Below are 12,646 nucleotides of genomic sequence, written 5' to 3' on the forward strand. Positions count from 1 at the left end.
GAGAACTGGTAAAAGAATTGGGTTAGAATTTTATCAAACCAAGAATGAAAACGTCCGCTTCCTCCCCCACCCGGATTACTTATTCTTCACGCGTGGCTCTGTGAAAGCAGATGGCAATCGTATACCCACTTGCGCAAAGATCATGTTCGGAATAGGCAAGTACGCATTTGCGTGAGCAACCTTGACGAACATCTGTTGATCTGACGCACATCATCAACAGAACAGACTTGACTAATGATATTACGTAGGGATATATGTGTTTGGTATGGTGTTTACAATTGGTATCCTTCGTCTTCGCGTGCCTCCTTTTCTTCGTCTTCGTCTTCTTTTCACGCAGCAGTAACTAGCTCTTTCTAACAAGCTCCCCAAAAAAGCCAAAATTAAATCTTCTCAACATCTCGACCGGAGCGATGACAGCTCTCATCCCTCATGTCGCCAAATTGCGCGCGCGTCCAATAATCGAACCGATACGGGTGAGAGCAAGGCTACCGAAAGTAGGAGGGAGTTGGAGAAAGGTAGAAAAGAGAACCGGGAAAAGATGCTGTCAAGGACAAAAGTAGGGATGAGGGAACGCTCAGGGGCTACACTTTTCCCCTTCTTCTTTCTCACGCAGCAGACGGCGGCGACGCATGGCTCGCGTTCTTCTCGCGTAGGAACTCCTCGACCTGCCTCCCATCCATCTGATCCACGCGCTCATCCTTCTTCTTCTCCTCAACAGCCGCCTCCTTCCCCTCCTTCTCCCCACCACTCACCAGCTCCGCCGCCTTACCAGCAACCGCACCCGCCTTCTCCGCCACCGCCGCAACCGCACCCTTGGCCTGCTCGACGTAGCCGGGGGCGTTTTCGCGGCTGATGTTGTCGATGTTTTCCTGCGCGACGGGCAGGGGCTGCGAGACGTCCTTGGGCGCCTGGCCGACGGTGCCGGGCTCCATGGTGACCGTCTTGTCGCCGTGGCCGTGATCGTTGACGGCATCGTGCGGGGTGCCGGTTTTAAGCTGATTGTGCGCGTGAGTGTTGGCCTGGGCCGCGAAGCGTGTCTCGGACGTACCGGTTCTGGTGGCCGCCGCGTCGTCAGCAGCGGCGGTACCGTTAGTCTTTGCTGCCTCTGCACCCTCCTCTTTCTTCTCCGAGGACTCCTCGCTGGGCGGCGTCTCAAGGACCTCGGCGGCCGGGTCGTCGACGGGCTGGGTGTGGGTACCGCTGGTGGTTGTGGTTTTCAGGGCCAGCGGGTCGGCCTTCTCGTCGACGGGGGTGACGCCTGCGACGGCGCTGGCGTGCATGGCCTTCAGGCTGGTATTGGCCTGCAGCTCGGCGACGACCTGGCGGCGGGGCTTGCCGGCTTCGCTGCCCACGGCGATGGCCTGCACGGCGCCGCTGCCGGGCGACTCCTCCCACTTGACGGGGCCGGTGGGGATGGTGCTAGCGCCCTTTTGCACGCTGGCGTTGACGAACTTCAGGTGCTCGACGATCTTGGGCTCCAGCACGGGCATGTCGCCAAACTCGAAGTCCAGCTTGCCGCCGTACTTCTTGGGGATGTTCTCGACGTCGATGTACTGCTCGAGCGTCTCCTTCATGTTCTTGTCGGTGAGGATGAAGATCTTGGACACGGTGATCGGGTCGAACCAGCGCTTGATCCAGCTCCAGACGGTGGGGAAGAAGGAGGGCGCGCCGATGATCTGGAGAGAGCACACGCTTTGGTCAGCTCAGACGTCCAACACGCGCCGCAACAGCCGCCGCCAGACACGTACGAATATCCTGTCCAGGGTCTCTGGGTAGTGGGCAGTGGCCAGGGTGCTGGCGTCCTGCATGTGGCCCTTCAAGTTCCAGAACTGCTTCAGCCCAACGTGCGAAATATCGACGATGTTGTTGCTCTGCGAGATGGGCGTCTCCGGGTGGTTGCGCTCGGGGATTGCGGAGCACAGGGGCATGACGAAGCGGGTCAAGTTCTCGTAGAGGGCGAAAAGGCGCAGCATCTTGGTGGGGACCTTGTTGCCCGAGGCCTTTGAGGCCTGCTCCTTATGGCTGGAGTCGTAGGCGGCCATGTTCTTGGAGTTCAGATGGGCGACCTCGAACAGGTAGACGGGGATGCCGCGCTTGTCCCTGCGGCCGGTCCATTGGGGGTACTGCGAGGCGGAGGGGTGCGGTTAGGGGAGGGCAGAGATTTTGGGCGGGGCAGCGCGGGCGGAAGCTCACCAGTCTGCGCGTTTCCTCGTACTCGGTGACGTCGATGGTGTCGTACAGCTCGGCGAGGCTGTTCTCCTTGCGCCAGTCCTCGGTGTCGCTGAACTGCTTGAGGGCCTCGGGCGGCGAGAACTTGCGAGCCCTCAGGTAGCGGCTGCGCGGGTCGGGGGTCAGCGTCGGCGGCGCAACGCCCCTCTCTGGCACTCACAGCATCGTCTCGTCGTCATGGCTCGCAAACTTCTTGCCGTCGACGCCCGTGGGGCGGTAGTAGCCGGCATCCTTGCACAGGTCCTTGAATTTGTCAAGGGCGGCCTGCTGGTTCGCGGTGAGATGGCCCAAGTGGGCGGCGGGGTACTGGTACGAATCGATGCGCTGCAGCTCCGTGTCGTCCTTTGCCATTTCTGCGGTGTTTGGCCTGCGCGGCTTTCTCGAGGGGTGAATATGACGAGGAGAGGGAGCGCCTTTGGTCACCGGTGCCCGTTCATAAGCAGCTCCTTCGCGGCGGCTGACGGAAGCTGGAATTCCCGCCATTCGTTCCGCCTGCGATCCGTCGGGCCCGTATGTCATCATTCAGCCCGACCGCCCGGCAGCGTCGGATCGGCCGAGCCTTGCCCCCCGCCAACACCCATCCAGCGACGAGCAGCGATAGGGTGGCAGGGCGACAGGGCGACAGGGCCGCGCAGAGCCGCAGCTTGCCAGGCCGCCGGGCTGTGGCTCGCCCGCTGTATCTGGAAGCCGCCGGCCCGAGCGACTGCCTTCTGGGCGCCCGCGACGCCCGCGACGCCCGCGACCGGCACGGCAGCCCTGCTTACTTATCGACCACCGGCCTCGCCGCCGCTGCAACAGGCGCTCGGCGGCCTGGGCCTTGCGCCCGCTGCTCCCTTCCTCGTCCAGAGCGGAGGAGCCCCACGCCCGCCCGCCTTCCTGTCCCAACACCGCGCCCGCTGCAGAGACTGACCGCCGATCGTCATCCGCTCCACGCCCTCCTGCAATTCACACCCGTCACTGGCCAGCCAGGCCGCCCGTCGCATGCTGTTCCTCCATCAATCACAGCAGCCGAGCAGCACCGCCTGCGCTGCTCGGCTAGCTCTGCCCCTCTCCTGTTTTCATGGACCACGGACTGCGAAACGGGCACCCCTCATCCGCTGCGCTGGAGCCGGTGTTTCTCTCATGCTCTGGGACCCCCAGTGTTGCGGGAGATGGTCGTGAAGCGCCAGGGAAGCGCCAGCCTTGAGCGCCAGCCTCGAGCGCCTCTTACGCCAGCTCCCGTCTACGCGAGCCGCCGCATCAGGCCTCCTGAAACACCGCTCCAGGCACACCGGGCGATGTGCCCACGGCGCATGGTGCTGTGGAAAAGCGGCACGCTGGTTGCCTACTGTGCTGAGCCATCCAGCGGCAAGTCATGAGAAATTTAGCAGTGGCGCGTCTTGTTCGATTTCTGTGGCTTCCACCATCTATCTGATGCCCGGTGCTCATGTCTTGCGCAAGGCTTGGTCCGCTCTTCCCGCTGCTTGTCTCCTCTACCTTGCACCGCCTCCCTTGTCCGCTCATCCACGGGGCTCTTGGCATCCCGCGATTTGTTTCGGATCTATAGGCTCACTCTGTCCCCGGCCGTCTCAATATAGGCACTCGGGGCCGTTCGCCGGAAGCCGCACGAATCAACGTCGAGCATTTGCCGAGCGTTTGATACCCGCATGCCGGTGGGACCAGGCATAGCGCTGTTTCGTTTGTGCTCCATCCTTGCCCGCGCCCTCCAAGGCCGGCAAAGATAGGGATACCGAGAGGAGCAGCTACCATATGTGATGTTCCCGACTCAGATGCAGTCCAAGGCCCGTCCAAGGCCCGTCCAAGGCCCATCCAAGGCCCGCTGCTCTAGCGTGAGGCTCGCTTCTGCCATGCAGACACCTCCCATCTTAAAAGGCTTCGTTGCCAGCCAGGCTGCAGTGTTTTGTTCATCAGGATCCTCCTCTTCATCGCTCACTTTCACTCGTTCTCAGTGCCACGGTCACTCTTTTCCACTCCACAGCCCTCGATTGTAGTCCGGAACTGCAATCTCAGCATCACCTTCTTTTTTCTCCCCCACACAAACACAAACACCAACCTCCGCCAAAATGGTTAACATGGGAGCTGTTGCCCGCGCTGCGGCCTTCTTCCTGCCTGCCCTCGTTGCCGCCCAGAGCGGTCCCGTTGGCACTCCTACCGGTTTCGCCACTGGTGTCACTGGCGGCGGTGATGCCGTTGCCGCTGCTCCCTCGGACGTTGCCGAGCTGATCTCGTGGCTCGAGGACGACACTGCGCGCACCATTCTCGTCGACAAGGAGTTCAACTTCATCGGCACCGAGGGCACCAAGACCGGCACTGGCTGCCGCCCCGACAGCAACACCTGCCCCGACAACGGCGGCCAGGACGCCATCAACGAGGCCAACTGGTGCAGCTCCGACTACCCCTCGGTCGACGTCGAGTACGACGAGGCGGCCATGTCGGGCATCGCGGTCAAGAGCAACAAGTCGCTCATTGGTGTCGGTGACAAGGGTGTGCTCAACGGCAAGGGCCTCCGCCTGACTGGCGGCGTTGAGAACGTCATCATCCAGAACATCCACATCACCAACCTGAACCCCAAGTACATCTGGGGTGGCGATGCCATCACTCTCGCTGGCTCCGACAAGGTCTGGAGTAAGTACCCACCTTTCTTGCCGTCCCATTTAGCATCAGGCCCCGAGTCAGGAAACGCGCTATCCGCATTTGGCAATTTGGAACGAACCTCGAGGCCTCCCAATGCCAGCACGAGCGTTTCACCCTAACAGCCTGCCAACACAACTCCCGTCTCCTTGTGTTGGGAAGGCCCCACGGGCTGGCGTGTTTCCATGAGCCGCGCGTTGTGCTACACCAAGGATCAATATGCTGACCGGAAAACAGTCGACCACAACAAGTTCTCCCTGGTCGGTCGCCAGATGATCGTCACCGGCTACGACAAGGCCGGTAAGGTGACCATCTCGAACAACGAGTTCGACGGCCAGACCGACTGGTCCGCCTCGTGCAACGGCGAGCACTACTGGACCGTCCTCGTCTACGGCGCCGACGACCAGATCACCTTCGCCAACAACTACATGCACGACACCTCGGGCCGCTCGCCCAAGATCGGCGGCGCCGACGGCGCGGGCATCACCTTCCACGCGGTCAACAACGTCTTCCAGACCAACAAGGGCCACAACTTCGACATCGGCTCGGGCGCCGAGGTCCTGCTCGAGGGCAACGTCTTCAACGAGTGCAACCAGCCCATCACGGCCAAGTCGGCCAGCGAGGGCGGCGCCATCTTCAACACCCCCAGCGGCTCCGAGAGCAGCTGCTCCAGCTCGCTCAAGCGCGACTGCGTCGCCAACAGCCTCACCTCGTCCGGCGACTTCGGCGAGTACAAGGACACGTCTGTCCTCGAGGGCTTCAACGGCGCCACCTCCATCTGGGAGGCCGTCTCTGCCGACGAGGCCGCCACTGACGTCGTTGCCAACGCTGGTATCGGCAAGATCTCGGGTGGCTCGAGCAACTCGACCGCCAAGTTCAGGCGTTTCTAAGCGACTAGTCAGGCGTGCCCAGTGGATGATTAAAGAGGGGTTGAGTGGTTGAAAAGAAGAAGGGGTTTCCACACCCCTGTAAATACGGCTTTTCTCTTGTATCTTCTCTGCACAGTGTTTGATGTATATATATTTTACATGCTGCCCGATGAGGGTAAATGCAAAAAAATTTCTGAACAAACAAGTCTGTCCGATCGTGTGGAAGTGTGATCTACTGGCATAACTCTTGGCTAATCGTCCTCGTCTGCGCTAGCTGCCCCTTGAGATTCGAACTTCCTGCATGAATTGCAAGTAGTCAGCTGTTGTCGAGGTGTTGTCCACCAAGCCTCATAGTTAATTAAAATACCGTTTTTCGTCCCAGTGTGACCACCTGCCATAGAGTTATCTATCCATAAATACGGGAACAAATTCGAGGTGCAACGACTCTTGAATGATTCATTCTACTTACATTATGCACAAATTGTTCTCATTCTATTTTATATGGCATTGGTTCCTAACATAGAGAGGCTACGACTTACCTCGACTTTCCCCCCCCTCTTCTTTCCAACGCGTATTGACATAATAATAAAGTCTATCTAGCGACGCGTGCTTCTAATGCTCTAGTACCCTACTCCTCCCCAGTACGCAAGAGAGTCTTATCATCACAAAGCTTTTAAACGGATAATGCACTATAAAAGTTTGCCTGGATGTAATTGAGAAAGTCTTGGAGTTTCTGCAGAAGACATTTTGGCTGAACTGCCTGCACAATATTCGAATGTAAGATAGTAGTGGACTTTCGGGGCTCAATTGTTTTAGAGATAGTTTCTCGGTTTAGCAAGTTGTCCGGCAGTTTTAGTCTTTTACGCGCGCGGGGCGAAATTCTCCGTGGGAGTACTAGTACAGAAGCTTTCGACTTGATGGCATCATCTGCTTTGGTTGAGGCATGTATTTTATGTTTACAGTGACTGAAACAAGCTTCTTTATACGAACGCACGAAGAGGCGGCGATGTCAAGTGCCTGCCAGTTCGGGTATGGGCTGACGATCTCTTGGTGTCTTTCTGACTCGCGCCAGATCAGATAACGCACGTTTACTTTCACTGCGCGCCTGAATTATTTAAGCTTCAAACCTTACATCAACAACTGAGACCATACCACCTCGTTCCTGTGACGTGCCGAAACAGTAATGATCCAATCGAAAGGCAAGCCTAGTCAAGCACAACAAGTCTACCATCGAAAGAGCTTGGGAGAACACAACGGCTAGTCCGTACACCACCACCACCCACCACCCCATGGCGGTGATGACCAGGCCACATCGCGACAACAGCACCGCCACCACCAACAACAACGCTCCCACCAGCCCCTCAGCCGACAGCGACAACGTCGAGCTCGGCTGGCTCGACGCCCGCGACGACGAGCCCTTCCTCCGCGGCGCCTCCCCCTCCCCCTCGAGCGATGCAGGCCGCGCCGGCACCGGCAGCGCCGCAGCGCCGCGGCACGCTCCCGGGGCGGAGGCGGAGTCCAAGCTAGTGGCCGGCGGGCGGCCGCGGCCCCGCGTCATCTGGCTCACCGTCTTCTTCCTGATGAACTCGCTCGCGTTCGGCATCGCCGTCGTGCCGCGCGTCAACCTCTTCGTCTCGCTCATCTGCCGCGCCTCCCTGCCGCCGCCGTCGTCGTCGACGTCGTCCCCCCCGGTCGTCGTCGGCGGCTACAACCCCCAGTGCCAGGTCGACGCCGTGTCGTCGCGCACCGCGCTCGTGCAGTCCGCCGGCAACGTCATCGCCGGCGTGCTGTCGGCCGGCATGGCCGCCTTCTTGAACGTCTTGAGCGATCGCGTCGGCCGGGTAAGGGTCATGGCGTACACGGCGACCGTGCTGGCGGGCGTCGAGGTCGTGCTCGTGGTGTTGGCGAGGAGTGCCGAGGGCACGAGTTGGCGGTGGTTGTATGTGGCGTTTGCGCTGGATGGGTTGAGTGGGAGTTTTGCGACCATCATGGCCATGGCGAGTGCGTACATTAGCGATTGCGTCAAGGAGGAGGAGAGGAATGTGCAGGTTGGTGAGTTGCGCCCTGGTGTTCTCGGGGGGCCGAGGCTGTGCGTGCTGACATGCGGGTTTGAAGGCAGGATGCATGGTGCCATGTTCATCGGTATTGCCGTGGGCCCGGCCATTTCGAGCGCGATTGTGGCGGGGAGTGGGCAGAAGTCGCCGCTGCTTGTGTTCTATTTGGGGCTTGTAGGTCGTCGATTTGCCTTCCTTGCCGGCTTGTTTTCTGACAGTATCACAGGCCATGCGGGTTATCTCTCTTGTGTACCTGATGCTTTTTGTAGCTGAAAGTCTGCCACAAGCCCGAAGAAGCTTGAGGGGTGCCTTCCCTGCATTTTCTCAGGCTCGATGGCAGCAGATGACCAAGCCAGCCAGCGGCATAGATGTCGTCTTGGTCAAGCTGAATAAAGTCAACCCAAGAAGATGGCTGGATAGACTCGTACCTCCCGGAAACCCGGTCAGTAGGCGACTGCGGCGCAACGTGGTACTGCTGCTCTCCATTAACCTCGTCTGTTACGTCGGCGCCATGGCAACTGCAGACGTCCTGATCCTCTATCCGCAGGTATGTACAGCACATTTCCACTCCCCTTTGCTACGTTACGAACCTTCAACCACCAACAACCCTTTGTCTTGCTCAGGTCGTCTTCAAATGGGGCAACGTCGAGAACAACATGTTCATGTCCGTCATCAACGGCTTCCGCGCCGCCGTCTCCACCCTCGGCATCCCCATCCTCATCTTCTTCTTCCAACGCCGCCGCTCTCCACCCCATCACCATCCCATCCCCAACCCCACCACCACCACCACTTCCAGCGCCCTCCTCGACCCCTCCGCCTTCCCCGACGACCTCGACGCCCTCACCTCCCCCACCTCTCCCCATTACCACCATCCCGACCACCATCCCGACCACACCAGCCCCACCAGCCCCACCACCACCCTCGACCCCCTCGACCGCACCCTCATCCTCACCGCCCTCCTCTTCGACATCTTCGGCTACCTCGGCTACGCCGCCTCCCCCAACGGCGTCTTCTTCACCCTCTGCGGCGCCGCCGCCGCCTTCGGCGCCGTCGGCCTGTCCACGTCCGAGGCGGCGCTGACCAAGATCGTCGCGCCATCGAGTGGCAGTGGCAGCGGCGATCCCGGCAGGTCGTCGGCGGAGCCCGCAGAGGGGGCGGGAGCGGGGGCGGCGGTTGACGATGTTGGCGAGAGGTCGTTGGCTGGTGGTGGCGGCGGCAGTGGTTCACGGGTGGGCGAATTGATGGCCGGCCTGGGGCTGCTGCAGAGCGTGGTGCGCGTCGTGGCGCCGGCCGTGGTGAATGTCGTGTACGGCGCCACGGTTGCGGTGGGGGCGCCCGGGACGGCGTTTGTCGGCGTGGCGGGCGTGTTGGGCGTGGGTGTGGTGTTGGCGTGGGGGTTGCGTTGTGGGTGATTGATCGGTTGTATATACATGAATCTAGAGGGGGGAGGCGGCGGTCTGGTTGGATTTTACATAGCGAACGGGTTGGCAAACACCTTTCAGAGCCATGTATGGATGTGTTCTAGTTGAGAATCTTTAATAATCATTGCTCCGCGTGCTATAGACTAGCCTGGCCCTCGAAGAAGCTAGACGCTTTGTCTTCTTTCATGCGGACTGGTGTGCCAGGCACTCTCCTTTGTACCGGTATGATCCGTTCTGGATGTTCATCTATACTGTGCTGCTCAATTCCCCTCCAGTTTGCCCTCTGCTTCTGCGCCTCGTTTCGCATATGATAAAGATGGGCATCCGGGTCGGCGGTATCCTGACCCGATGAAGGCACCAGAGAGATGTCCTGATACCGCTCATGAACTCACGCTCTATGAATCAAAGCGCTTGGTATCATTTAGCTTGAAGGCTCACCTCATGCCATGGCGTGCCCAAAATGTCTGTCCTGCAGCTCATGCGGATCCCGGGGTAGAACCTGAGCGAGCAGACGCATCGAATAGCGATAGCTTTCTTCGGCCATTCTACCACCACACTCACTCCCTTTTCTCTTCTTCCCCAGACGACGCCTCCGTTGAGTCGACTCTACTCGCAACCATCGCCTCCTCACACGCCATCTTCACCTCGTCCACACCCTGCACACCATTCCACTTCTCCAGCAACCCCCTGATCTCCTCCCACTCCTTCGCCGCTTCCTCGACTTCCCCCGCATCGACCTTCACCCGCAGCCTCCTTGGCGCATCAAGAACCCATCGCACTGTCTGTCGCTGCTTCTCCTTCTCGTCCACTTTCTTCTTCTTCCCTCCTCCATCCACCACCGACGCCGGCGAGCTGCTGCGCGACTTCGGTAGCGCATGTTGGGCAATGGAGGCGGACAGTGCGGTCGCGGTTTCGGCGATGTGCGATATGGCTGGGGAAAGGGTCGATGTGGCTGGCGTGAGGGGGTCCATGTTCGTGCGCATCTGGGGAGGCAGCAGTCAGTGCGACAGTCCCCCCTTATCCGCAAAATCCGAAGCATACCTTCCGAATCGTATCCGTCGCCGCGATCAACTTGGAGTAATTATCGTAAACCAGCGCCTTCCGCTCACCATCCAGACCCTTGATCTCTGCGCAACACCTCGAACAATCAATTAGCCTCGAACCCACCCGAACAAAAAGAGTAGAGCACACGACGAGAACCAAAAAAAAAAGGGAAACAAGGCAGTACTCACGCCCAACCAACCCGCTCTCCACCCTCAACACCCCCTCCAACCCCTCCCGCTCCAACGTCCTCCTCACAAACTCCTCGGCATTGAACCCCTCCCTGTCCAGCTCGCTCGCCTCCACCGCGTCCTCCTCCTTCACGCTGTCGATGCCCAGACCGTCGGCCCCGGCAGGGTGGCTCGTCGGCCCCCCGAGAGCGGGAGATTTCAGGTTGTAGTAGTCGCGCAGCGCGGAGCGGTCGCGGTTGCGCGCGCCGCGCGATTTGCTCGAGGACCGCGCGAGGGAGGACGAGGTGGGGACTTCGAGCGATGTGCGCGTCGAGCTGGGCGAGCGGATCGAGCTGGAGGGGCGGGGCGAGGCGATCGTCGACATTGTGTGTTTGGTTTGCGCCGCGCGCGCGCGGTCTTTGGCTGGGTTGGCGTGTGTTGTGTTGCGGCGGGGAGGGTTCTCGTAATTTCGTTAGGTCGTACTGAGGTGCGGGCGCGAGGGGGCAGGTGGGTTGGCGAGAGCCGCGCGTTCTGTGTGTGAGAGAAAGAGAGAGAGAGAGATGGGAGAGGTGAGTGGCCAGGTACCATGTCGGAAGTCCGGGGGCGGGCGACAGGGATCAGCTGTAGGGCTGAACGAGCGCCAGCTGCAGCCGCACGAGTCATGCAGCTTCCAGCTTCCAAGCTCCGATGATCAGGCAAAGCTTCTTTCCTTCCCCATCCGTAACCATGAAGGAACCCGACTCCCACCAGCGACCTTCTCCACGCGCTCCAACGGGCTCAATCAAACCCCTCCGCGTCCCAGGCTGAAGCTATCAAGCATCACCGCACCAAACATACAAACGGACAGCAAAACCAAAAAGAAAATCGAAAACACCACACCCCACCCCACCTGAGGATATACACACAACGAACCCGCCTCCACCAATGTCCCAACAGAGGCCTCACCCCGCCATGCCACCACCACCCACCTCCACCCCCGTCCCCTCCTCCACCCCCACCACTCCCACCACCACCGCCAACCTCACCGCCGACCTGACGCACCACCTCACAACCCGCGGCCTGCCCCCCTCCGCAACCTGGCTCACCACCACCCTCCTCCCCACCCTGCGCGCCCGCCCCACCACCCCGCTCCCCGCCCTCCGCCAAACCGCCCTCTTCCGCCTCCTCGCCACCGACGTCACCACCACGAATACCACCTCCCCTTCCCCGCTCGCCCACTCCCCCCACTCCAACCGCCTCCCCGCCGACGTCGCCACCGCTGGCGCAGCCGCCGCCGAGCAGCGCATCCCCGGCCCCGTGGCGCTGCAGGTCCTGGACGTGGAGGACGTGGGGCGCAGCCGGTGGGGGCAGGCGGAGGCGCTGGAGGCGCGGGCGCGGGGGGAGGGGATGAAGGGGCGGCAGGTGGTGCGGCTGGCTGATGGGGAGGGGGATGGGGATGGGGAGGAAAGGAATGGTGGTGGCGCTGGTGGTGGCGCTAGGACCGGGCCGCACAAGTTGCTGCTTGTCGATGCGGCGGGGACGCGCGTGTACGGGTTCGAGCTGGTGCCTGTGCCTGGCGTGGATGTGGAGCGGATGGGGATTGGCGCGAAGTTGGTCTTGAGGAACGCCGTTGTGGCGAGGGGGGTGGTGTTGCTGGAGCCGCGGACGACGACGTGTTTGGGTGGGAAGGTGGAGGCGTTGGATAAGCCGTGGAGGGAAGGGAGGCTGGCGAGATTGAAGGAGGCGGCAAGGATGGAGGAGGGGGAGGGGAGGTGAATTTTGGTGGTGGTGGTGATGGTGGTGGCTACTGTTGGGAGCTGTGGTGAGAAGGGAAGCGGTCTTGTTGGAAGCTCGGAATGAGCAGTCAACAGTGTGATGGAAGTGATTGCTAAGACCTGCATGATTGGGTTTCAGGATCGAAAGCGAGCTATAATTATTTGTTCCTTCAACTGATTGCTCAAAAGAGTAGTGAGACGCTGCCCAAGACCGCTAAAATCTATCAAATACAACAAGAATACATGGATAATACACGCTGGACTCGCTTTTTCCTCCCAGCACAATCCGTCCGAATTTTCGAGATATCCACTCAAAAGGACGACCAGACCATCCTGCGCTTTTCATCGTCTTGTGACTTACAGGATCCTTAGTGAGTGCGGTTGTCACAGGATCGAAAACGCCTCTTCTATGCAAGACTCATCTGTCCTTTCAGGAGAGATGAATCGAAACGCCAGAAACTCCGCATGCCCTGATAG

At 60.1% G+C, this 12,646-nt stretch overlaps 5 protein-coding genes across 5 annotated transcripts; 3 read left to right on the forward strand and 2 right to left on the reverse strand.

Moving 5' to 3' along the window:
• Positions 1–605: 605 nt before the first annotated feature.
• On the reverse strand, positions 606–2,580 carry BKCO1_14000126 (phosphatidylinositol transporter; the record flags this gene model as incomplete). Its single annotated transcript, XM_020271036.1, has 4 exons — positions 606–1,676; positions 1,749–2,123; positions 2,194–2,335; positions 2,390–2,580. 4 exons carry the CDS (start codon positions 2,578–2,580, stop codon positions 606–608), a joined length of 1,779 nt encoding a protein of 592 aa, XP_020132184.1.
• Positions 2,581–4,292: 1,712 nt separating this feature from the next.
• BKCO1_14000127 (pectin lyase) lies at positions 4,293–5,750 on the forward strand (the record flags this gene model as incomplete). Its single annotated transcript, XM_020271037.1, has 2 exons — positions 4,293–4,854; positions 5,098–5,750. The coding sequence occupies 2 exons, from the start codon at positions 4,293–4,295 to the stop codon at positions 5,748–5,750; spliced, it is 1,215 nt and encodes a 404-aa protein (XP_020132185.1).
• Positions 5,751–7,018: 1,268 nt separating this feature from the next.
• BKCO1_14000128 (tetracycline-efflux transporter) lies at positions 7,019–9,195 on the forward strand (the record flags this gene model as incomplete). The annotated part of the gene is made up of 4 exons (XM_020271038.1): positions 7,019–7,781; positions 7,845–7,957; positions 8,010–8,330; positions 8,407–9,195. 4 exons carry the CDS (start codon positions 7,019–7,021, stop codon positions 9,193–9,195), a joined length of 1,986 nt encoding a protein of 661 aa, XP_020132176.1.
• A 566-nt stretch (positions 9,196–9,761) lies between these two features.
• Positions 9,762–10,800, reverse strand: BKCO1_14000129 (vacuolar protein sorting-associated protein 51; the record flags this gene model as incomplete). The annotated part of the gene is made up of 3 exons (XM_020271039.1): positions 9,762–10,187; positions 10,246–10,331; positions 10,437–10,800. 3 exons carry the CDS (start codon positions 10,798–10,800, stop codon positions 9,762–9,764), a joined length of 876 nt encoding a protein of 291 aa, XP_020132177.1.
• Positions 10,801–11,366: 566 nt separating this feature from the next.
• On the forward strand, positions 11,367–12,170 carry BKCO1_14000130 (rmi1 protein; the record flags this gene model as incomplete). The annotated part of the gene is made up of 1 exon (XM_020271041.1): positions 11,367–12,170. One exon carries the CDS (start codon positions 11,367–11,369, stop codon positions 12,168–12,170), a length of 804 nt encoding a protein of 267 aa, XP_020132254.1.
• Between the last annotated feature and the right edge of the window lie 476 nt (positions 12,171–12,646).

This window comes from Diplodia corticola (assembly GCF_001883845.1).
Source record: "Diplodia corticola strain CBS 112549 chromosome Unknown scaffold14, whole genome shotgun sequence".
In the NCBI taxonomy this organism is placed as follows: Eukaryota; Fungi; Ascomycota; class Dothideomycetes; order Botryosphaeriales; family Botryosphaeriaceae; genus Diplodia; species Diplodia corticola.